The 24,955-nt window shown below is 40.9% G+C and overlaps 1 protein-coding gene across 7 annotated transcripts in view; it reads right to left on the bottom strand.

Moving 5' to 3' along the window:
• The window catches only part of LOC122543105 (glycerol-3-phosphate acyltransferase 1, mitochondrial-like), a 59,668-nt gene that overhangs the window by 13,076 nt on the left and 21,637 nt on the right, over positions 1 to 24,955 (bottom strand). For 4 of the 7 annotated variants that reach the window (XM_043681364.1, XM_043681365.1, XM_043681366.1 and 1 more), the window contains exons 7-20: positions 23,590 to 23,689; positions 22,780 to 22,916; positions 22,350 to 22,428; positions 20,654 to 20,863; positions 12,607 to 12,714; positions 11,950 to 12,035; positions 9,793 to 9,911; positions 6,277 to 6,347; positions 5,700 to 5,961; positions 4,996 to 5,144; positions 3,983 to 4,060; positions 1,233 to 1,364; positions 663 to 783; positions 54 to 113 (exon numbers count right to left, since the gene is read on the bottom strand). In XM_043681364.1, coding sequence (XP_043537299.1) covers positions 54 to 113; positions 663 to 783; positions 1,233 to 1,364; positions 3,983 to 4,060; positions 4,996 to 5,144; positions 5,700 to 5,961; positions 6,277 to 6,347; positions 9,793 to 9,911; positions 11,950 to 12,035; positions 12,607 to 12,714; positions 20,654 to 20,863; positions 22,350 to 22,428; positions 22,780 to 22,916; positions 23,590 to 23,689 — 1,712 coding nt within the window. The remainder of the gene's footprint in view (positions 1 to 53; positions 114 to 662; positions 784 to 1,232; positions 1,365 to 3,982; positions 4,061 to 4,995; positions 5,145 to 5,699; positions 5,962 to 6,276; positions 6,348 to 9,792; positions 9,912 to 11,949; positions 12,036 to 12,606; positions 12,715 to 20,653; positions 20,864 to 22,349; positions 22,429 to 22,779; positions 22,917 to 23,589; positions 23,690 to 24,955) is intronic. The other 3 variants (XM_043681363.1, XM_043681369.1, XM_043681368.1) reach the window with 3 other exon arrangements.

Here is a 24,955-nt window from a genome sequence, read left to right as displayed (position 1 = left end):
GGTTCGTGAGCAAATCGTTGATTCAAATCATTCTGTTATATTGTTTGACTCACCATGCTGTTCTTCTCCCTGTGCATTCAAAAGCTGAAACATCTTCAGTACACACTGCGGCTCTGAAGGAAAAAGCACGGAAGCAGAATGAGCTTGAATCTTTTCTCGTTGAATCCTGTCAGAATGGCTGTGTTCTCTTTTCACGATCTCAATTCATAGCATGTGAAATTTGAGAATTTTGGGCTGCCTAGGACACTTCTAATAAAATTCTTGTTAAACACATTAGCCAGGTAAGCCACATAAAAGGGGAACTGGAATTTATTTATTGAGATGCAATAAGTTCACTTTTCCTTTCAGATTTACTTGAATGGCATAACAATAAAGGTGATTGTTTTGTTTATTCATATGAGCAAAGATTCCAACTTCAACACATCTCAGTTTCAAAGGTGACATTTCCTGAGCATCCCACTCAGACTCATGACACACAAAACCATTGGTGACATTCCAAAATCATGAATATTGAGGAGGAAAGGGGTGGTGTCTTCATGATAGATGGATACAAGCCAAGGGACAGCATTCTACAAACCAAGACACCACCAAAGCGCTCAAAATTCTTATTTTATTAATTATTTGATCATTCAAAAGTAGTTCAACAATTATGCAAACAATACCTTCTATTGGAAAGTCCAATTTGTGCAGCAAACCTGCTGCTGTCTCATACACTTTCAATACAGGCTGCAGCAAGCTGCAGAGAAAAAGGAAAAATGTGTGGCTTTCCTGGGTTTGGCCAAGCTGGAAATAATATAACAATACATTAGGCACCTGCTGCCAAACCGAGTTGAACAAAATAAGAAACAAGACCAAAAATGCAAAGACATACTGTTCTACTCTTAGATTTACAGCTGACTCATTGTGTACAACCAACCAAAATGCAAAGATGTACCCCCATGAATGTTAACACAGTTAGCTGCTGTACTTTTACATCAGAAATACTAACTCAAGTCAAAACTCTGCTCTTGAGCAATCAACCAACCTCACAAAAGATTCGCATCATTCTGCAATTTTGGCTTCCAGTGGCTGTCCACCAGTATATCCAATGCTCAGCCAAATAATTCTGCGAAGTTGTTAGTCTATTACGTCCGCAATGAAATTTTAACACATAGTCTTATGTACATGTTCTTCAAATGTAGAAAAGTTGAGAACATTCTTACTGTAGCTAGATTTTCAAATGAGTGTTATACCTTAAAATAACAGGTCCAGACTGTTTCATCAGTGTCACTCTCAGAGTCATCAAAATCATCCATCACCTTCCATGTCATCTCCTTCCCAAACCGTTTCTGCCATGTGTCACAAGCTGGCTGTTTGTTCTCATTCTACAAAAGGAGGAGAAAAAGCAAAAGGTTCAGGACAATTATTTAAGAACTAAAGCTATTTGGCCCTTTGTGTATGCACCACTACTCAAGAAGACCATGATTAATTTGTTTGTGATCCCAGCTCAAATTTTCTGTCTGCACCCAAAAGCTCTCAAGACAAGCAGAAAGCCATCCAACTTCGCCTCAAATACCTGTGAAATATCAGCCTCCACGGCATTACAAGGAAGAAAATTCTGCACGAGTAATTCAGTGAAAGATATTTTCATCTTTCTCAAATGGAATTTCTACAATTCATTCCAGCGTTTACTCCAAGAGGGAACTTTACAAGATATCCACTCATCTCATCCTCTCAAAATGCTACATATTTCAAAAAGATTATTTCTAAACACAGACAGATTTAAGACAGACATGTTCTGTCTTTAGACAATGCAATGTATCATGTGAATCTTCAGTTAATTGATCCTGAAGCAACTCTTTCTTTCTTCAAACAAAGAGACAAAATCTGCACACAGTACTTGAGATGTGCTCTCGCCAACACACTGTATAACTATGGTTCAGCTTCCCTACTGTTACATTCCATTCCCTTTGCAATAAACAACATTTCTCAAACCTTCCAAATCACTTGCTTTCCCTACATAATACCTTTATCTGATTTATGTACCAGACATCCAGATACCGCTACATCAGACGGTTCTGCAATTGCTTTCAATTTAAATAGTACACTGCTTTGCTGTCCTTTCCATCCAAGTACACAATTTCACACTTGTATTAAGTGCCATCTGCCAAATGTTTTCCTGCCTCTACCCAGAGATCACTTCTGAAAATGTTACAGCTGGCTGGTGAATAAACAGTGGATCAATGTCTAATCTGCTACAGCCTGTTTTAACAACTTCTCTAGTACATGATCTCAGGGATCATTTCATTCTTAGTTCAGATCGCAAGTCTTTGTTGGGAGATGAACAAAGTCAAATCTCATCCTTTTGCCATCATGATACTTCAGCTTCCTACAGTCACAATCATATATATACTTCACCCTCTTAAGCCCAAGAATGTGGAGGGAATGCCTATTCTACACTGTATATTCCATTCATTCGCTATCAGATGTGTGTGTCTGCTATTCCACACTGAAGTGGAATTTACTTAAGTCGTCAGATAACCCAAGTGGTTCATGCCAGCATTAATGCTTCACAATAGTCTCTTCTTACTCTGCTTCATCTAATCTTAGCAGCACAACCTCATATTCCTTATTCTCCCACGTGCTTTCCGAGCTTTCACATTGGTGGTTCTATGCTATTTGTCCTAACTATTCCTTGTGGTCAAGTTTCACAATCTAACCAATGGGTTCCTGATTGATTTCATTGGCAACTATCACACTTATGGTTTTTAAATTTGGATTACTGGTTACTTCACTCGTGGGACAAAAGACCTTCATTAGTTTGTCCTCAATAGGCTGTAGACTCTTGTTTCCATCGCCTGATCCTATGCACAGGAAGAAAAACTAAAAACTTGCCTCTGACACCTTTGTGTGAATGAGAAACCTTTTCAGACCTGGATTTAAATTCAGTCTCTCAACGTCTACAGTCCACAAGTCTCCTCATAAATTCCAAAATGGAACAAGACAGACCATTATTTCTCTCGAACATTCAAAAGCAGTTCACATACAAAACAAACAAAGAGCTGCAGATGCTGGAAATCTGAAATAAAAACAGACATTGCTGGAGAAACTCAGAAGGTCTGGCAGCATGTGTGGAGGGAAAGCTGACTTTCAGATTCCATGACACTTCTTCTGAGAAGCTGGGTTTCTCCACAATTTCTGTTTTTATTTTGAAATGTAACAACCTGTTTTTTAAAATCTGAAGAGAATATGTGGAATCATTTGACTGTTGCAGCCCAGAAAGAGGCTGTTTGGTCCATAATGTTTGTGCTGGCACTCTGCAAGAACATTTCAACTAGTCATATTTGCTCAACACTGTAATTACTCCTCTTTTCAGATAATTATCCGATTTCTTCTTTGAATAAATCTGCCTCCGCTGAACTCTCAAATAATGCATTTCAGATTATGCTGTATGAAAATGCTTTGGAATGTGTCAATCTCTTTAAATCAGAATACACTGCCTCTCCGTCCTTCAACCACAAAGAACATTCTCTCTGTCTGTGCAGAAGGCTCATGATTAAGAACACCTTGACAAAATGTTCTCTTAATCTTCTCTCCTTGAAGGATACTCCAATCCACAAACATGGAGTACTTGATCTCTGCAACCATTCTCAAGAAACATTCTACATGGTGGCACTTCCTGCCACATACTTTGTGAAATGTGCCGCCCAGAAATGGCACAATAATCTTTTTGAGGCCAATCGAGGGTTCTGTACATACTCACTGCAAATATCTAGTTTCTGTACTCTACACCTCAGTTGATAAAGGTCAAAATCCCAAAGGTTTTGTTTATCACTTTCTCAATAGAAGTGTCCTGGGCTAAAGATCCGGATAATGTCAGGAATAACTTTTCACATTGCTGTCTACAACCACAGAATCCAAATTTCCAATGATGACTGAAACAAAACACTAACTCCCATGAGTCACCTTCTCATCAGCACAGTAACTAGAAAAATGATCATACCTCCTCCATGAGAAGAATCTCACAATACATCAGCTTGTCCACTGCTTCCTGTGAAAACTGGTACACTGACTGGCAGGGCTGCAGGAGTTTCAAGTAAAATACAGATTGTTATGGTGGAAAGTAAGGAAACAACTGAAAATAAATGTTTTTAATAGAAATCATTCAGGCATAGGAAAATAACATAATGCCGAATAACACCACTATTTACTGATTGAACTCCCCCTGCACGTCACAAGCTGAATTAAAACTGAAAAATGTGCCAAGGTAATTTATGTAACAAACAAAATGAATGCTCAGTCAAACAAATAGTTATTAAAAATGGCGCCAAAATGCTCCGCGAAATAAGAGGGGCTCAAGTGGGACACACAGAATTAAGCAATGTCGAGAAGCAGAAACATCATTCGAGAATTTAATGCCAAAACTTCTAAAAGCACGACCACCAAATGCGTGGTCTTGTTTCCTGAAGTATCGGTCCAAGGCCTAACATTCCTCGTCATCAATTTTTTCGATCACATCATTGCTTGCTCAGCTTTGTCAGACACAAATATCCATGCAGAAATTTATAATGGCAACTTTCAAGTGTCTTCATTTGCAGGGTGACTGTGGATTCAGCATGGGATTCAGCAACGGTGAAATGAGACTAGCAGCAAAGAGATGGCACCTAAAGGGTGGCAATTGCTACAGTGGTGGGTCTGGCGCAGATGTTGCAGGGTGGCATTGCAAGGGTCACTGGTGAGCTAGTTCAGAACTCAGGGTGGAGGCAGTGGAATGAAGATGAACTCTCTTTCAGTTCTATCTTTTTACCTTAAACTCTTCAAAATAGCACTAGACTGAGCTGACATTTGAAGCTTTTCATCGGATTTTATTCTGTTACTCACTTTAAAATGCAAGTGACAATAAGTCAATCAATTCAATTTAGTTGAATTTCTTCAATTCCCATAACTTAAAATCACTTCTTTTCTAAACAATATGCTCTGTTTTAATCTCTGAATACAAACTGTTACTGTTCTTACTGGTAGAAGCAGTGTCTCACTGGAGAGTAACTGACACAGCTGAACAGTTTTACAGATAAGTTCCTCTTGGCTGATTGCAACCTCTGCATCGGAGTCCCAGTCCACCATGTATTTAGCCACTTCCCTTAGAAGTGAATTTAAAGCACAGGCTGAAAGAAAAGAGATGATAGGTTTGACGTGGGAAGTGTCCGCAGTCATACACCACATAGGCTCTCTACCATCCTGCACACACAAGCCATCTTTGATTGCCATCAAACTACTCTTTCATCAGAGGAAGGAATTGGTTGCTGTTGCGAAGCATGGACAGCATCAAGTTTTGCTCCTTTCTATGCTAAACACTCCTCATAATTATGCAATACACAATCAGAAACATTATCTCACAGCATAATAAACACAGCTGAAGAAAACCAAGTTGATACTGAACTTGAAAACAACATCCATGGGCATTTTTTTTTATCAGTTCACTTGCAGACAGACTCCAAGTGAAATGACGGAAGAATACTCAGCACTAATCAAAGCAGAAATAAATACTGGAAGTGCACAACACTTTATTGAGTACCAAAATGACAGAGAGCAATGTTAACAGGGGTACAACCATTTGTTGTAGAAAGCAGGTTCTCAGCAAAACATTCCTTCCATTCTTTTACAAATGCTGCATCCACTTTTTCTATTTTCCTGAAATAAAGAGATGGTTCGCTACTTACCAGCTACAGCCTCACCAAGAAAGACAGGTAGAATAGAATTACTGTAAAAACTGAGCTCCTCCACAGCGTTCCTGGTTGCCTTTGGTATCACAATCAGATTATTCAGTGGACAACTCCTCAGTATCACACATTCTCTCAGCAGAAAAAGGGCATGCAGCACAATATCCAGCAACTTCCCTGAAAATCCGACATCAAAATGCCGTGCGAGAACCTCATTCATTAACCAGCAGAAATCCTTTGCCAATGTGCTCAGAAATATGCCCTGGAGAAAGATTTGGTTAAAAGTATTAATGGCTTTAAAATATTATTTATTTCAGCAATGATCAGAACTGTTCATTTCTCAGTGATCTTTTAAAAATACCCCAAAAGCAGACATTTTCAAATCAATGTTGAAGAAGGGCTTATGCCCAAAACTTTGATTCTCCTGCTACTTGGATGCTGCCTGACCTGCTGTGCTTTTCCAGCAACACATCTTTCAGCTCTGATCTCCAGCATCTGCAGTCCTCACTTTCTCCATTTGCAAATCAATGCGCTTGTTATAACTGAAATGAAGTTATTTATCACAGATACAACCTACCTGTTGATGTTTGTGAAATAGAAGGCAGGCCAAGATGGTGGTGGACATAACTGCCGAGGAGCAAGAAGCAGCTATCGGAAAGAAAGAATAGGTATTACTCACAACAAATTTAAGTCTTCAGTGACAAGTGTTCTCCACGCAGTATCATGACTGGTTAACACAGAGAACCTTCTAATGTGAAAAAGCCATTCTGTTCATCTTCAATACAGAAAAGCTGATCAATTTCATCTAGCACATGATCATTTACCTAATAATATCCCAGGTTAGTCCTCTTCAAGCACATGTGCAATTTTGTTCACAATTGCTTACAAGTTACACAATCCAAATATTGCCAACTCTGTCAAGAAATCTTTACATTTCCTTTCAATTTCTTTGGTCCTTTATTTTAAGTCTATAACACCTGGTTACCCAACCACTTGTCAGCTCAAACAGTTTCCATTTGCTATGTGAAAATCACATGGTTTGAAAACTATTTATATCCCCTGAATCTTCTCTGCTCCCGGATGTCCAATTTCACCACCCAGCTCAAGCTACTCAGCCGTCGTATGTACCAATAAACTTTCTCCTTACTCTCTTCAAGAAAGCACAGATATTTTCATTGATTTTCATTCATTCAGGGAATGTAGGCTTTTCTGGTAGGGCCAGCAGATTGTGCCCAACACCAACAGCACTTGAAAACATCATGGTGAGCTGTCTTCTTAAACAGCTACAGTCCATTTGGTGTCAGTACACCCAGTGCTGTTTTGGGAGGGAGTTCCAAGATTTGATACAGCAGCAGTGAAGGAATGACAATGTACTTCCAAGTCAAAATAGTGACTGGTTTGGGTTGAAAATTGCAGGTGGTGGTATTCACATGGATTTGCTGCCCTTGTTTTTTGAGATGGTACAGAGTCTGGCTATGGAAAGAGTTGCCAAAAAACCTTGGTGAATTTTTGCAGTGCAATACAGAAGGCACACAAGGGAGCTACTATGTTTCAGTGGTGGAGGGAGCAAACTTTTGTGGATGCAGTGCCAATCAAGCAGGCTGCTTTGTGTCAAGCTGTATGAGTGTTGCTGGAGCATTGTAAAAGGCAGACTGGCTTTGAGGAACCAGGGATTAATTGCTCATTGCACAATTCTGAACTGCTGGCCTGCTCTTCGTACCACACTATTTATGTGGCTCGTCAAATTCAGTTTCTGGTCAATGGTAACTGCCAGGATCTTGACAGTGAAGAATTCAGCCATGGTATCGCTGTCAAATGTCAAGGGCTTGGAAATATCTATTACCTGGCAACACTATGTAGCAAAAATATGACTTGGCACTTATCAGCCCAAGCTTCAATAATGCGTAGGCGGTTTCTTGGTAGCACATGGCATCAATTGAATTGGCTGATGGATGGCATTTGTGATGTTGGGAATCTCCAGAGAAGGTTGAAATAGATCATTTCCTTGACACAACTAGCTGAAGATTGTTGCAAATGCTTCAGCCTTATCTTGTGCATTCATGTGTGGCTCCCTCACCATTAAGATGGGGATAGTTGTAGAGCCTCCACCTCCAAACAGTTGAGAAATTGTTCAGCACCATTCATGACTGCATCAAGTAGGACTGCAGACTTTAGATTTGATTTATTGACTGTGGAATTACTTAACCTTCAATTCACCAGTTTGATCCCTTGCTTGATGGTCGAGATGGCAGAGATAGATGGCATATGACAAAGTGGGAGCTATGCTGAGCCATGATTTTGTAGGTAATGTTGAAGTTCAACGTTGCTGCTGCTGATGGCCCATACTGCCTTATGGATGTCAAGTCTGAAGTTGTTCAACCTATGTGAAATTTATGCCATTTAGCACACTGATAGTACCATATAATATACTGGTGGATATCCTCAATGTGCCCAAGTCACTTTGTTTCTACAAGGTCTGTGTGATGGTAACGCATACTGATACTGCCATCGACACATGCATCAGTGACAAGATGAGTGGGAATGACAAAGTCAAGCATGCTTTTCCGTCTTGTTGGTTCCCTCATCACCTGCCACAAATCTACTTGAGGAGCCACATCAATCAGGACTTGACAAGCTCAGACAGCAGTAGTGGTGCGGTGCCACTTTTGGGTGATGGTCAGTGATTCCCCATTTTTTGTACAGTCTGCACCCTTCCTCCAAGTGGTGCTCAAAATGAAATACACATTTGTCAATAAAGAGATGGTGGTGCTACAGGAGAACTCATGCCCATTTTTGATCTGATACCATAAGACTTCATGGCGTCCAGACACAATGTTGAAGATGCCTGAGGCAACTCACTCCCAAAACTATGCCACTGTTCCACAAACTATACTGGGTCTATCCTGTCTGCAGAACAGCATGCACCCAGATACTATGATGGTGATGACTGGGACATCATATGGTCTGATCCCACACCCAGTTCAAGGTCAGGTTCCATTCTGTTTCTGAACTATTTCATGGTTTGATACAACTGAAAGGTTTGCTCAACTATTTCTGAGGACAGTTAAGAGTTAACCATATTAGTGAACCCTGGAGTCACATACAGGCCAAACCATGTAAGGATGGTAGATTCTTTACACCATCTTCTCCTGAAGAACAGATTCTTCCCTTACTATTTATGTTTCAAAAGGACAAAACTGAAGTCTATTTTGTCCTCACCTGGATCATGTTAGCAAAGGAATCAGAAGCATACACAATATTCGGCTCTGCAGTGAACTGTGCTGTACTCCTGAGAACGACTTTGTTATTTACGTGTTTTAAGAATTCCAACTGATGACGTTCCATAAAATGATCAATATGTAAGTCCACAACTTCAAATGTATCACTTTTTGTTTTGGAATTATAGGCTACTCGAGGTTTCAAGAGATGCAAAAAAATGGAATGAAAAAGAGAAAGAGCATTCAAATAAAAATAATCCAAAACTCATTGTAAATGAAGCTTGAGTTAGGACATCAGTACCCATTTCACTACAGTTTCATAATTCTGAACAAGACCAAAAACTTTTAATTACAGATCAGAATGAATAGAAAAACTTCTAACTTTCTAAACTGAGATCAACAGGTCTTCCAAAATAGGGTCATGTTCTGGATACATTTCACACCGGTACTAGAATTGATGCCAATATCCTGACAGTTCAAATTGGCTCGAGTGGTTCAAGTTTTAAACAATGATACCAGTCATGTTAACCTTCCTTTTACATGTGACTCCAACTGACTCTTTAACAATAATACATGAGAGGTTAACTAGATGTGATGACTAAGAGGTTGGATGCCACAGTCTGGAACATCAAGTTGCAAGCTCCTGCAGTCTCCTCAAGTTGTGGTTATATAATTTTGCTACTTCCCACGACTAAATTACATTGCCCTTTAGGGTCAATGCTAAACTTGACCAAATTCACCTGGCACAAATTGCAAGTAGAATTTAAGATTGCATGAAATAGCTGAAGTAGAACAGATGAATTGCTGAAGATGCACGTAGACAAACAGATCCCTGAACAGTAGGCGTAGGTGTTCATCAGTGCCAGTCAACTTACTGTAAAGCATGTGTCGTCCCAGATCAGCTACTAGCGCTCGATGGTGTTTGCTGAGTTGTATCAATTCATCATTGTTCAATAGCCAGTCCTGAGACTTCTCATAGTACACAGCATCAGTGCTGAAACATAATGCCTTATATTAAAATATTGACGATTTGTTAATGACAAACAACGCCTGCTGAGCTTTACCAGCATTTCTGATTTACAGCATCAGCAGTTCTTTTGGTTTCTATCTTATCAAGTTGTCTGAACAGCTATGTTTAAGTTTGAATTTCCATCTTTCCAGAAAACAATGAACACAGAATCTATATGTATGCATCAGGACAACTGAAAGGTAATACCTTGGAGGTTAAAATCATAGTATTTACAAATAAGAAACCACCGGAGGACAACGCTAATAGCTTTTGAAATCTAATCTATATGCTGGTCTTAGTTCCCACACTCCAAACAATATTACCATGCATGATTCCAGAGTGTGGAAATGTTCCAGCAGAGTATGCTCAGAATCAACAGGTTGCAGCTGTCCTTATGAGATTGAGGGTTACAATGCTGGAGAGTTCAGGCATATTAAGGGATGAATTTTAGCTGAAAATGCCCCCATTTTGTCAGGATGAATGTTACTCAATTATCTGTTGCACTTTTTATGTGCTTCCATTAAAGTATGGGTTTCAATCATAGATTGTGAAGCAAAGTGTTATCCAGGGCTCATAGCTTCCATTTAGGGCTTCAAACCAGATGGCCGTTAGATATGTGAACAGGAAAGGTTTAGAGGGATATGGCCAATGCTTACACTTCATTGGACTACAGAGGGAGGGCTGTGCTGCCGCAGTTCCTGAGTTTTGAATTGGATGATAAACCACAATCCCATCCTTGCTGTCAGGTTGTTATAAAAGATTCCATGACACAACCTTGAAGGGAGTCATCCCCAGAGCACTTGCCAATGTTGATCCCTCAATTAACATTACTGAACAAAGAGGTAATCTATTCATCATCACATTGCTGTTTGCAGAGCCAGCCATGCAAAAATTGACGACAGTTTACCCCCATGCCCAACACTGACGATAATTCAAATTCTTCACAGTTTGTAAATCATTTTCAAATATCCTGAGGTCATGAAAGGCACGACATAAATTCATTTTTTTTCATTTTTCAGCTAATTGTATTTGTACTGAAAATTAATTTTAAACCTTTTTTCTGTGTCTCTTCTCTGAATGAATGCGTCTTTTTCCCTTTGAAATAGTGCACAAGAATCTCAAGTTTTAACCACTGACAACCACTCTTATCCAATCGCTATCTCCCTCTTGGAATGACAATCCTGCACATACACTTGAATGTCCCTTATCTTTAGAGTAACAGAAATAAGATTTTCACTCTCTAAAAAACTTCAAATGGAAAATCTCATACACTGCCAGCACTTCTCCACTAAAAACAACTTCTATCTTGAGCCTTTCCAAATAACCTCCTCCCAGCTGTTTCTTTTTCTGAATATAATGCTTACTATTTCCCTGCAAATTAACTATTACCAAGGTTGGCTGAGATGTGAGTTGGATAAGGTAAACTGTCAAGGTCTTTTCCCCAGGGTACCGGAATCCAAACCGAAAAGGCGTTGGTTTAAGATGAGAAGGGTAAGATATAAAAAGGATCTAAGGACAACTTTGCCAAGCAGAGCGTGGTGCATGTGTGGAAAAAGCTACCACAGGAAGTGGTAGAAACTGGTACAATTACAATGTTTAAAAGGCATCTCGATGGGTACATGAACAGGAAGGATTTCGTGGGATGTCAGCCAAATGCTGGCAAATGGGACAAGATTCATTGAGGATACCTGGTCAGCATGGACAAATTGGACTGAAAGGTGTGTTTCTGTACTGTAGAATTCCTTGACTCTAAAATAAGCAGTGAACTTGGCACCTTCTAGTCAGTCTAATATTGTATCACTGAGGATTAACCTAGCCATTAAGATGCACACAACATGTTTTAAGATCACTTTTTTCAAAAAGTGTTCGGATTTGATTTATTCTCTATGGTGGCACAGTTATCTTAGTTGGAAGGCCCAACACATACTGTGAGGTATTGAAAAAAGGACACAAAAGGAAATGAACCTTCAACGGTGAACTGAGTTACTTAGTGCTCAAAACACTCAATGTCTCTCTTCCTCACCTGCATCCGAGCACACAGGGCAATAAGATCTTCTGGAGCGGAATTGCAGAGCTGCACAAATGCATTCCTTCATTCTCTATGTAATCCTAGAGCAGAGAAAAACCCACATGAACGAGACTCCTCAAAGAAATGCAAACTAAGCTGTCAACCCACATTAGAAAGGTCAAGTGTTTCACATTTCTTCTGTCCCACCTAAGACATCGCTTCAAACCTCCAGCTTTGATCATGTTTTTGGTCACCTTACATTGCATCTCCTTACGTGTCTCACTGTCAAATTTTACTTCAAAGCACTTCACAAATCTTGAGCAACATTTTATCATTTAAAGGCACTATATAAATGCAGGTTCTTGTTGAATGTCAGGTTAAAACTGACTTCAGTCAATCTGGGCATTGTACTAAAAGTAGCCAAAGAGCTGCAAATACTTTTGCAAGTACACATCCACTCATGTATCAACTAACCCAACAGACTGATGACTGAACAGGTTGTTGAAATTATAATCTATTTTGACCAGAATTCAAGTCTAAAATATTTCTCAACTGATGCACGTCACTGAATTATTCAAGGGAATTCATGTTCACTGCCCGCTTTTATGAATGCGCACTAACGCTAAATATGCAACACCATAGTGCTCCAACACAGAAAAACCCACTTCATACCTTCAGAGAAACTGGCTGTCCAAAATCCATCCGGATGCAGCCGTAGTTCTTTTGTAGGAACCTGAGCACCCAACGAACTGCTGCAAAAATACTAGTCTTTCCAGGTCCCTACAGAAATTTACAACATTTAACTACGAATTTCAAGTTACAAATGTGTCAGCATTCGAGATATTGATGTGATACTCTGGTACAAACCAAACAACTAAATTTTCTTCGAATATCTTCCTGTCCTCTCATGAAGATCATGCCAGTGAATTTGTGACGTCACAAAGGTACTTTGCTCATCAAGCAATAAAGATGCTGCCATAAAGCCATTTTCATAGATTAAATGAAGCAACAAATTAGGATCTTAAGATTTTGTCGACCCCCTCTTCATTTACCTGTTCTACGCTTCTCACTTCCTCAAGCAAATGGAAACTGTGTCCAGAATTCTGTATGAATCTGCAGTCATTAATGCAAGGTTTTATAAGGGGATTACGCTTTGGAACAGTGTCTAATTGAAGGTAAAATGGGGATCATCATGAGTGTCATGTGATTGCAATCATTTCTACCCAATATGTCTGCATGGCCTGGTCACTGTGTGGGCCAGAGCACTTCAGGGTGAGGCACACCAAGATCAAAGTGCAAAACATTTACACGCGAAACAAAAGCAACAACAGCTGGACTCAAGAAAGACAGACTTCATGTCTTGGTTTAGTTTTGCAGAGAAAGAGAGAAGGGTGTCTCAGGACAATCAAAGGTTGCAACAACTGTGGTCAACAGAATAAAGCATCCTGCCTTTCTGTAAGCTCCGAGACAGAAAGCAGAAGGACAACACCCTCTAGTTGAAAGTAAGCATCCCATGACACTCCAGTCTTTGAAGATTTACCCTGGAAATGCCAAAGCATACATCACTGAACTGGCCTTAACTGCTGGTAGTCAGTTCAGTAACTTAACAAAAACTGTTTCCATAGTCACTCAATGCTACAAATCAGCAAACTAAGATGATGTGAGCCACATTAGAAGCTGATCGTGTCAATGTGATGTCTGCTTTAAAAACCACAATCAGGTGAAGTGCATGATGAAAAGTACCCATGTGGCACATTGTTGTCAGTCACATGAAGACCCATAGCATGTGTCTCTTGCTTGATTGACATCCCAGACTCTTACACTTTCGGGTGTATCTAGCTGCAGCTCGTGTGACCAAATGACTGCTCTGAAGCTGCGGATGGACTCACTGGAGCACCCGTGATGCTGAGGAGGTCGTGGATAGCACGTTTATGAATTGGTCAGACCGCAGACTAGAATTGCTGAGGGAAACAGTGAATGGGTGACCAAAAGGTAGAGAAAGAGTAGGAAGGCAGTGCAAGTGTCCCCTGCAGTCATCTCCCTCCAAAACATTTTGGATACTGTTGGGGGAGATGGCTCACCAGGGGAGGGCAGCAGTTGCCAGGATCATGACACCTTGGCAGGCTCTACTGTTTAGAAGGGCGGGAAAAAGACTCATAGGGTCATAGTTATATGGAATTCTATTGTATGGGTGGTTCTGTGGTCGAAAATGAGATTCCCAGATGGTAGGTTGCCTCCCAGGTGCTTGGGTCAGGGATGTCATTGATCGGATGCAAAGCATTCTGAAAGGGAAGGGTGAACAGCCCATTGTCATGGCACATATAAACACCAATAATATAAGTAAAAAAAGAGATGAGGTCCTGAAAGCAGAATTCAGGGAACGAGGAGAGAAGTTAAAGAGGACCTTAAAAGGTAGTGATCGCAGGATTGCTACCAGTGCCACATGCTAACTAGGGTAGAAATAAAAGAATAGGCAGGGTGAAACATGTCTTGACAGATGGTGCAGAAGGGAGGGGGTTCAGATTTGTGGGACATTGGGTCCGGTTCTGGGGAAAGTGGGACTATTACAATTGGATATTCTGCATCTGAACCAGACTGGAACTAATGTCTTTAGAGGAGTTTTTGCTACTGCTGTTGGGGAGGGTTTAAACTAATGTGGCAGGGAGCTGGGAACCAGAAGACTAGTAGACAGTAAGGTGGAAACTGTAAGGACTGCAGAGACTCTAAGAAACAGGATCATGAAGTTAGCATTACTAAGGGGAAGCGAAGACAGAGAGCAGAGGAATGCAAGGGAACTGATGGTCTGAAGTGCGTATGCTTTAGTGCAAGGAGTATAGGCGGTAAGGCAGACAAACAGAGCTTGGATTGGTGCCTGGGGGTGATGACATTATTGCGATCACAAAGACTTGGTTGAAGGAAGGACATGATTGGCAACCAAGTGTTCCAGGATATAGATGCTTCAGGAGAAAGTGAAGACTGCAGACGCTGGAGGTCAGAGCTGAAAAATGTGTTGCTGGAAAAGCGCAGCAGGTTAGGCAGCATCCAAGGAGCAGGAGAATTGACGTTTCGGGCATAAGCCCTTCTTCAGGAATGCCTCAAGGGCTTATGCCCGAAACGCTGATTCTCCTGCACCTTGGATGCTGCCTGACCTACAGGTGCTTCAGACAGGACAGAAAGGGAAGTAAAAGGTGGGGGAGGAGTTGCATTACTGGTCAGGGATGGCATCATGGCTGTGCTAAAGGAGGACACAATGGAGGGCTTGGGTAGTGAGGCATTATGGGTGGAGATACATTGTTGGGGCTGTATTACAGGCATCCCAACAGTGACCTTGACGTAGAAGAACAAATAGGTTAACAGATTATGCAAAGATGTAGAGGCAACAGGATGGTGGTGTTGGGAGATTTTAACTTTCTCAACATTAACCGGGACACACTTCATGTCAGAGGTCTGGATGGGGCAGAATTTGGAAGGAGCATCCTGAAAGTTTTATAGAGCATAAGTCAATAGTCCAACTACGAAGGGGCCATACTGGACCTGGTGTTGGGGAAATGAGCCAAGCCAGGTGGTAGAAGTTGCAGCGGGGGATTTCTTTGGGAACAGTGACCACTATTCTTTAAGTTTTAGAATACTTGTAGACAAAGATGAGAGTGGTCCTCAGGGAAGAGTATTAAACCGGGACAAGGCCAATTATATCAAAATTTGGCAGGAACTGGGAAATGTGGATTGGGGGCAGGTATTTGAAGGTAAGTCCACATTTGATATGTGGAGGCTTTCAAAGATAGGTTGAAGATAATGCAGGATAGGCATGTCCCTTTGAAAACAAGGGATAGGAGAGGCAAGATTCAATCATGCTGGATGACAGCAGAAATTATGTGATTAGCCAAGAGGAAAAGGCAAGCATACCTCAGGTCCAGGCAGCTAAGAACAGAACAGGCTTTGGAAGAATATTTGGAAAGTAGAAACAACCTTAAACGAGGAATCAAGCGGGCTAAAAGGGCTCATGAAATAACTTGAGCAAGCGGAATTAAGGAGAGTCCTAAGGCATTTTCTTCATATTTAAGAAGCAAGAGGGTAACTAGAGAAAGGGTTGGTCCACTAAAGGATAAGGAAGGAAGATTGTGTGCCGAACCTGACAAAATGGGGGAGATTCTCAATGATTACTTTGCATCAGTGTTCACTGAGGAGAGGGGCAGAATAAATGTTGCGATTAGAGATAGAGGTTTGTTTACTCTGGATCACTGACATAAAGAAGGGAGGATGTGTTGGGTAGGCGAAAAGATAATAGGGTGGACAAATCCTCAGGACCGAATGTGATCTATTCCAGGTTGCTGAGAGAGGCGAGAGGGGAAATAGCTGGGGCCCTGACAGATATCTTTGGAGCATCCTTAAACACAAGTAATGTGTCGGACGACGGGAGAGTTGCTCATGTTGTCACCTGTTCAAGAAGGGTAGTCGGGATATTCCGCGTAACTACAGACCAGTGAGCCTGACATCAGTGGTGGGAAGGTTGCTGGAGAAGGTACTGAGGCATAGGATCTATTGATATTTGGAACATAATGAGCTTATCGGTGATAGGCAACATGGTTTTGTGCAGGAGACATCGTGCCTTAACAACTCAATAGAGTTCTTTGAGGAAGTGACCAAGTTGATGGATGAAGGAAGGGCTGTAGATGCCATATACATGGACAAGTAAGGCATTTGATAAGGTTCCCCATGGGAAACTCATGAAGAAAGTTAAGTCACATTATGTGCAGGGTGTTCGTGCAAGGTGGATAAAGAACTGGTTGAGCAACAGGAGACAGTAGTAGTTGAAGATATATCAACAGATCCTATCCGTTTCGACACACAACCTTCCTTCCTTATCCTTTAGTGGACCAACCCTTTCTCTTGTTCCCCACTTTCTCGAAATGAAGAAAGGTGACCAGTGGTGTTCCACAAGGATCAGTGCTAGGGCCACTGTTGTTTGTGATGTACATAAATGATCTGGAAGAGGATATTGGTGGTATGATCACTAAGTCTGCAGATGACACGAAGATTGGTGGAGTAGCAGAAAGCATAGGGGATTGTCAAAGAAAACAGGAGAATCTAGATAGACTGGAGATTTGGACGGAGAAGTGGCAGATGGAGTTCAATCTGGGCAAATGTGAGGGGATGCATTTTGGAAAGGTCTAATTCTAGAGCGAACGATACTATAAATGGAAGAGCCTTGGGAAAAGTTGATGAGCAGAGATATCTCGGAGTTCACGTCCATTGTACCCTGAAGATGGCTGCACAAGTGGATAGTGTGGTCAAGAAGGTGTATGGTATGCGTGCCTTCATCGGACAGGGTATTAAGTATAAGAGCTGGCAGGGCATGTTAAAACTGTACAAGACTTTGGTTCAGCCACATTTAGAATACTGTGTACAGTTCTGGTCACCACATTATCCAAAAGACGTGGGTGGACACCTTGGAGAGGGTGCAGAGAAGGTTTATGAGGATGTTGCCTGGTATGGAAGGTGCTAGCTATGAAGAGAGGTCGAATAGGTTAGGATTGTTTTCATTCGAAAAAGATATTGAGGGGGGACATGATTGTGGTCTACAAAGTCATTAAGGGTACAGACAGGGTGGACAGAGATAAGCTTTTTTTGCCAGGGTGAGGGATTCAATAATAAGAGGTCACGCGTTCAAGGTGAGAGGAGAAATGTTTGAGGATACATACGGAAAGTACTTTACACAGAGGGTGGTAGGTGTCTGGAACACGTTGCCAGCAGAGGTAGTAGAGGCAGGCACAGTAGATTCATTTAAGGTGCATCTGGACAGATGCATGAGTAGGTGGGGAGCAGAGAGATACAGATGCTTAGGAATTGGGCGATAGGTTTAGATCGTGGATTTGGATCGGCACAGGCTTGGAGGGCCGAAGGGCCTGTTCGTGGGCTCTTTGTTCAAGACAGTACTTTGGGTGATCTTTTCTAAAGTTGTTGCAGCCTTTCAAAGGGTGAGTCAATGTTCGCTTTGTTGGAACACCCACAGATTTTTCATTTTTAAAATTTTATTGCGTCATCAGTTTTGGTTTAGAGTTGTGAATTGGAAATTGTGAACTGAAAGTAACATTTGGTCTGCATCCAACAGCTTGTATTGCAAAAAAATAGACAAACAAGCTTTTGTTTATTTGAGAGGTCAGGCCTAGAATCAATTGCAAGTTGATCCCTGAACAAAAGATTCTATAGATGATTTTTTACTGGTGAAGACCATTATATCGAAACACAGCACTTTTAGTCAATAAGGAGGACGAACCTCAGAGTCAGTTCCACCATGCCTCGAAAGTTCAAGCAAATAGCCAATGTTAACTGGAACTCAGACCTTGTGGGGAGACAGTCAGTTTGACGGGGAGAGGCCAGAATGTTAAACTAGCTTTTTGGGCTATGTTTTCTGTGAGTAAAGTGAAAAATCATATTGGACACCAGGTTATAGTCCAACAGATTAGTTTGGCTGTTAATGGCACCGCATGAAGATTTGCAAGCTCCCTGGCTAACCCCCTGTAATCAGCTATTGAATGTTCAGAGTAGAGAAACCGAGTTTGAAGTATTACAGACTTCTTGTCAGTGAACTGCAAAGATAGCCCTGATCAATATCTTTGGAAAATCAACCTTGAAACAATAATCTATTCCTGTGGAAACCTTGTATCATGAAAACCACCTATGTGACCTGGCCAATTTTGTCATTTTCTTTCATTTATCCCTAAAATGCACTTGTCTGTCTGACTGTCTTTTGTGGAAATGTGGCGGAAAACAAACAGTATGGAGTTTGAATAAGACATAACATTACTTTTTTTTAAATGATTTTTCACTGAAGTTACTGTCTTGTCACTAAATTGCAAATTATTTAAGTTACAAATTGACATCTCGAATTGATAATTCAAGTGTCTAGGATTGGATATTCGAAAAGTCCAGTTTAGAACCATTGGATCAATTGAGGTTTTTGAAGGTTTTAACTTTGATTTTAATTTCAAGAAATACCCAGGTTCAGTAACACCAGTTAACTGATTCTTGCACACGAACGAACAGCAGTGTTTAGCAACCAATTAATCAAAATTATCAAAAGATTAAGGAACCTCAGGTCCAGCAACAATCAAAGTTTAACACACATGGACAGAAATGTGGAGTTGAAACCAAAATCAGATCAGCCATGATATTAGAGAAGAGTGGAAACAGAAGAACAAGGGTTGAATGATCTATTCCTGCTCCTCAATGAAAATGTTCTATGTTCTCGTGCATCAATGACACCAAATGCAGCTTTCCTCAAACTTTCTCAGAATTTCTTTATTATCCCTTTCGATCTTACACTGCGATGTTGCACGTTCCGTACACAGCAAAAGTCTTAGTTTTATCCCCCTGAACCCCCAAGTCCATGAATTTTGGGCTCGATTACGGTGAATTGTTTTTCCGTCACTTCAACTTCCATGCTCATTTCTTTTGGACAGGTGTGCTCTCCCTGTCCCACAGGCAACTTCACCTACCTCCAACACTCACCCTTGATCTGGACCCCTTCTATTGGCCTTTTAGGTTCACTCAATGTGTTCATTTGGAACTGCTGATGTGACATAGGTTGCATGAATTTCTTTGTCCTCCTCACTGTCCTAATCTAATGCTCTTTGAACTGATGGCACTCTGTGCACTCGATCCAATTCTACCTTTGTCATCAAGCCTGCCAAAACAGTGGTGCTACTGTTGTCTGGCACACTGTCCTCTACATTGTTGAGGCTGAGCACCACCTCATGGACACTTTCTCCAATTTTCCCTGGATAGTGACCATACAATGAAGCATCAGGTTATTGTGTCCACAAATGTCACCAACTTCGCCTCATCTGATGACCTTCTCCTAATAGCTTCTCAGCTCATTGACCCAATCCTGTATCTTTTCCCAAAGTCCACAAACATGGCTTCCCAGATAGATCAAATGTTTCTACTTGTGCCAGCCTCAGTGAACTTATTTTTTCTGACTTTGACTTGATTTTTTTCTCCCCTTGTCAAACCCCTCCCCACTTACTTGTGCAATTCTTCTCACATTTCATATCTATGTCAACATTTCCTGTTCAAAATCGTCTCCTCACCACCAAGGACATGCAATCCCTTTGCATGTCCACCACCACTCTCCAAATACCCACCCTCTCAATTACGATTGTCATGTGTTTTCTGCTTCTTCCTGGAAACAAGGCCTGAACCATTCCTACCTACTACCTGGTGGATAACTGTTGTTTGCAGAACATAAACACAATGTCTCACACACGTGATAGAGGTGGACAGTAAGGTACAATACCATGGATCGAAGAAGTATGAAATCAATATTGGCTTTGCCTGCTCACATGAAAGAAAATAACTCAAATCACAATGTGAAGAACAGAAAATTGTCTTGCCTTCCTAACCAGTGTTCCTCTCTGCCACTGTATGCAAAGTGGCTGCCTGCTTTCTGGACAGATGTGACTCAATTCAAAGTTCACTCAAGACTGTAGGTTTTTGAATCTTGCAAAACCAAGATTAAGCGCCAAAGTCAATCTTTACACTTGTCATTCTCATACTATAGGATTAGATGAAACAAGAAAACATATACAATTCATGTTCAGATAGGATGAAGCTTCTTTCACAAACCAGAAATAATAATCATGTGCAGGTCTGATAAAGTCCAATCACCATGCTGAGTAATTTTCATGTCATCTCCAAGGTTGCACACAAACAATCTTACCATTTGTTCCAAGTAGTTTTCCTCTACGATGCGATCATAAGCTACACCAACAGGTATGAGAACTGCATCTGGTATTAAACAGTTCTGAAAAACATCAAACACCTGAGACAACCACACTAATCCTGAGAGACTTGAAAGCACAGGACATGAAACAGGACTTTTCAGGTAAACTGCCAGGCTCTGCTGCTCATTCAACAGTTCCTCGATGTACTGTAAAATGAAAAACAGTGAAGAAAATCAAACTACTTCAGAACCGCAGCCAAACAATTTAGCAGAAGCCTGATACCCTAATCCTGCATGGGCTGAACAACATCTGACAACTACATGGTGAGGCTTAGTGCTTGAATTTATCTATATGCATGTGTGCGAACTTCGAGAACACAAACTGGATGGCAGGTATGTAATTAGAAGAAGTCAAAACACAGTGTTTGGATGCTCTTATGACTATTAGGAGGAATGTAACGTCACTACTTTTCAGGAAAGGAGAAAATAAAAAGGTGGGGAGGAAAGCTACAGAGAGCAAGAGAAACAGAAGGCTATTTTTCCAACACTTCGAAAAAAGCCAGGTTGAAGTCTCTCTGAAAAACTTGACAGCAAAGGGTCATTCGGAGGAGGAACAGGAGGCAATTAGATAAATTGTCCATGTTGTACCCAGCTTAACGACTGGCTCCAGAATACCAATTCCCAGTCCTTGAGATCTTTTAAGTAAATGAATGTTCCTTCACACTTCCAGCTGAACAAAAAAAATGAAGTGATCAAAATGTGTGTCAATGCACTAACAGTTAAAGCATTGAAAACAGAAGTTGCTGGAAAAGCTCAGCAGGTCTGGCAGCACCTGTGTAGAGAAATCAGAGTTAACATTTTGGGTCTTGAGGAAGGGTCACCGGACCCAAATGTTAACTGTGATTTCTACCAGATGCTGAGTTTTTCCAGCAACTTCTGTTTTTGTTTCTGATTTGCAGCATCTGCAGTTCTTTGAGTTTTTACTGAGTTAAAGGATGATACGTCTTTGCTGAAACAATACTATTTCAGCTTCAGATCAACTGTGGATTCCCAGCTATTTTTGGTAACAAGCTCATGGGTGTATCTTATTCCATTTTTCTTAGTTAGGAAATGCAAGATATCGTCTGATTTTGCAAAATATAAAGAATGGGCTTGTTCCTCATGTGAGCTGGATCATTACGTGAACCATGTTTGCTTGTTGGGAAAAAAAATTATTTTCAGTCTGGTTTCAGTAGTTTCAGTCCAAACTGATTTCTTCCTTTAGCTAACTGCGCCCTGACAGACATTGTCTGTCTTGCTTGATACCCCAACTGTAACGACAAACAAGCAGAGGAACTAAGTACAACATTTTTAACATTTGTAGGCAGCATATTGAACAACAATATTGGTTAAACACTCTCTCCTCAAGGCCTCGGAGTCACTACATTTTACATGCAGCATAATATTTAATACGTTTCACAATAATTGGTGAAGTGGAATTATATTACATTTTGGAGGGGGCCTGGTCAGTTCCCCAAAATGATTCTGCCCAGCTTTCAAGACTGTTGTTGTATCTGCTCGAATTAAAAATGACAAAGTAACTCACATCAAGAACACAAACCCATCTTCGCTGAGTTCAAATTGGTTCTCAGATCAAGTGTTGCAAATTTAGATTTCATGAAGTATTTCAAAGAAGAAAATGTTTCTCACATACCGAATTTAAAACAACCTGGAACAAGTGGTCTCCATGATCATGTGAAGTAAAAATGCCTCCCAATTTCCGAAGCAGAGGCCTGAGCAGGTGAAAAACAAGATGAATATCAATAGCATAGCAAACAGACATCCAAGCACAGAGGCTGTGCTGCATTTTAGTTTGTGAAAAAGTCATGATGCTTTCTAACAATAGCAATTCTGGAGGTTCAATCTAAACACTGCACAGAAATAACAAATATATGCCCAACCTGAAGAAAACTGATCTTGTCGTTTTCTGCCCAAGACAATCACATGTATACAAGCAAATAAACCTTCTGCTGACAGTGGGACTGCTGAACACATCTGAACCAAATGGTAAAAAAACACAAGAAAACCGCACATTCTTCACACTCAAAGGTGTGAAAATACTTGACCGTGGTTTCAGTCATTACCTGAGAAATGGAAGTTGGACATCTTCCCCACAAGTAAAGTATGGGACTCTAATACTGTGGCAGAAAAGGACAAAGGTAACCAGTAGGTAGTCGAGGCGAGACTTATGAAGAGGCACAAAGACAAATGGACCATCATACTGTCAAAAAAAAGGAAAAATATCTATCCACATTTAATGCAGATACAATTCAAGACAACTGGTCATTACATTCTCATCCTGTGCTGTGAAAACAGTGACAAGACTATATAAATGATATTCTTTAAATTCTTTAAGAGAATATGGTTGGTTACAGCACACACATTTCAATCTAACTTGCTTAAAGGAACTAACCAAATGAAAATCAAAAGAACTGTGGATGCAGAAAAAACAAAACTGCTGGAAAAGCTCAGCAGGACTGGCAGCATCGTGGAAATAAATCAGTTTATATTTCAGGTCCTTCCTCAGAACTCCTGAGAAAGGGTCACGTGATCCCAACAAACTTTGATTTCTCTTCTCAGATGCTGCCAAGCCTAAGCTTTTCCAGCAATTTCTATTTTTGTAACAGAATGAATCTGAGCATGTTGGTTCCCAGGGGAATTCCAGTCAGCTGCCTGAAAAAAGATAATGCTGCAATGCAACGCAAAAGCAGAATGTCAGGTAACTGAAGCATTGGTCAGTTATTCTGAATCAAAACAAAACCCTGACTGCGATACCTTTAGTATCCCATGATGGGCTACAGTTTTCAATCCTTTCAGAAGAAACTTAAATCCTCAGATGGAATCTGTCTCTCCTGCAACAGTTCTCCCAACAGGTTAAAAGATCAGTGCCTCACCTCTTTACTTGCTTTCCGCAGCATCTCAATTTGCCCTCGATGCACTTGCAGATTCACGAAAACCCAGTTAAATATTTTCAGCAGCATCCAACTGGTCATCCTAACAAGTGTCAAACACACCTTGCATTTAAATACGTTGTCCTGAATTCATTCACATTTCCATCTGGCTATCTGTGCCACTCATAATCTGATTGTACTTCACAAAGTTAAAATATATTTATCAAAAGAACAGAAGAGATTCATTGCACCTAGGTGTCCAACACACAAACAATGCTGCATCATTCAACAATTTGGGACACCTGGTTGACATGGACAAGATGGACCAAAGAGTCCGTTTCTGCACTGTCTGTAAACCTTATGACTCTAAGCCAAACAACAGAGAAATCCAGATGCTTATTTCTTGTTGGATACAGAACTCACATTCTCTCCCATTAGCATGCATTCTCTACTTTGCTAAACCAAGGGAGCTTGCCACAAACCAAGGTGGAGAACCTCTGAAGACCATAAAAGCATAACTGAAATTTAACCAGCTGAATTCCATAGTTAGGAGAAGGTCCCAGAGTTCCGATAAGCCCTGGATTGGAACTTGCCCTCTCAGTAAATAAATGGCTCATAAGGGTTTCCGAAAGCAAATCAAGTAAATCCAAGTCCAAACATACATCAACCCACTGTGGTTTAATTAGCCAGCAACAACTCGAGAGTTAATTCTTTAGAGTGCAAGTTATAGAGTCATAGAGTACAGCACAGAAACAGACCCTTCGGTCCAACCCGTCCATGCCGACCAGATATTCCAACCCAATCTCGTCCCGCTTGCCAGCACCCGGACCATATCCCTCCAAACCCTTTCGATTCACATACCGATCCAAATGCCTCTTAAATGTTGCAATTCTACCAGCCTCCACTACATCCTCTGGCAGCTCATTCCATACACGTACCACCCTCTGCGTGAAAATGTTGCCCCTTCGATCTCTTTTATATCTTTCCCCTCTCACCCTAAACCTATGCCCTCTAGTTCTGGACTCCCCCACCCCAGGGAAAAGTCTTCGCATATCTACCCTATCCATGCCCCTCATAATTTTGTAAACCTCTATAAGGTCACCCCTCAGCCTATGACGATCCAGGGAAAATAGCCCCAGCCTGTTCAGCCTCTCCCGATAACTCAAATCCTCCAACACTGGCAACAGACTTGTAAATCTTTTCTGAACCCTTCCAAGTTTCACAACATCTTTCTGATAGGAAGGAGACCAGAATTGCACGCAATATTCCAACAGTGGCCTCACCAATGTTCTGTACAGCCACAACATGACCTCCCAACTCCTGTACTCAATACTCTGACCAATAAAGGAAAGCATACCAAACGCCGCCT

Source organism: Chiloscyllium plagiosum, chromosome 42, assembly GCF_004010195.1.
Source record: "Chiloscyllium plagiosum isolate BGI_BamShark_2017 chromosome 42, ASM401019v2, whole genome shotgun sequence".
Taxonomy (NCBI): Eukaryota; Metazoa; Chordata; class Chondrichthyes; order Orectolobiformes; family Hemiscylliidae; genus Chiloscyllium; species Chiloscyllium plagiosum.
The sequence above is the reverse complement of the archived record's forward strand: the minus strand, read 5'-3'. Positions and strand labels throughout refer to the sequence as shown.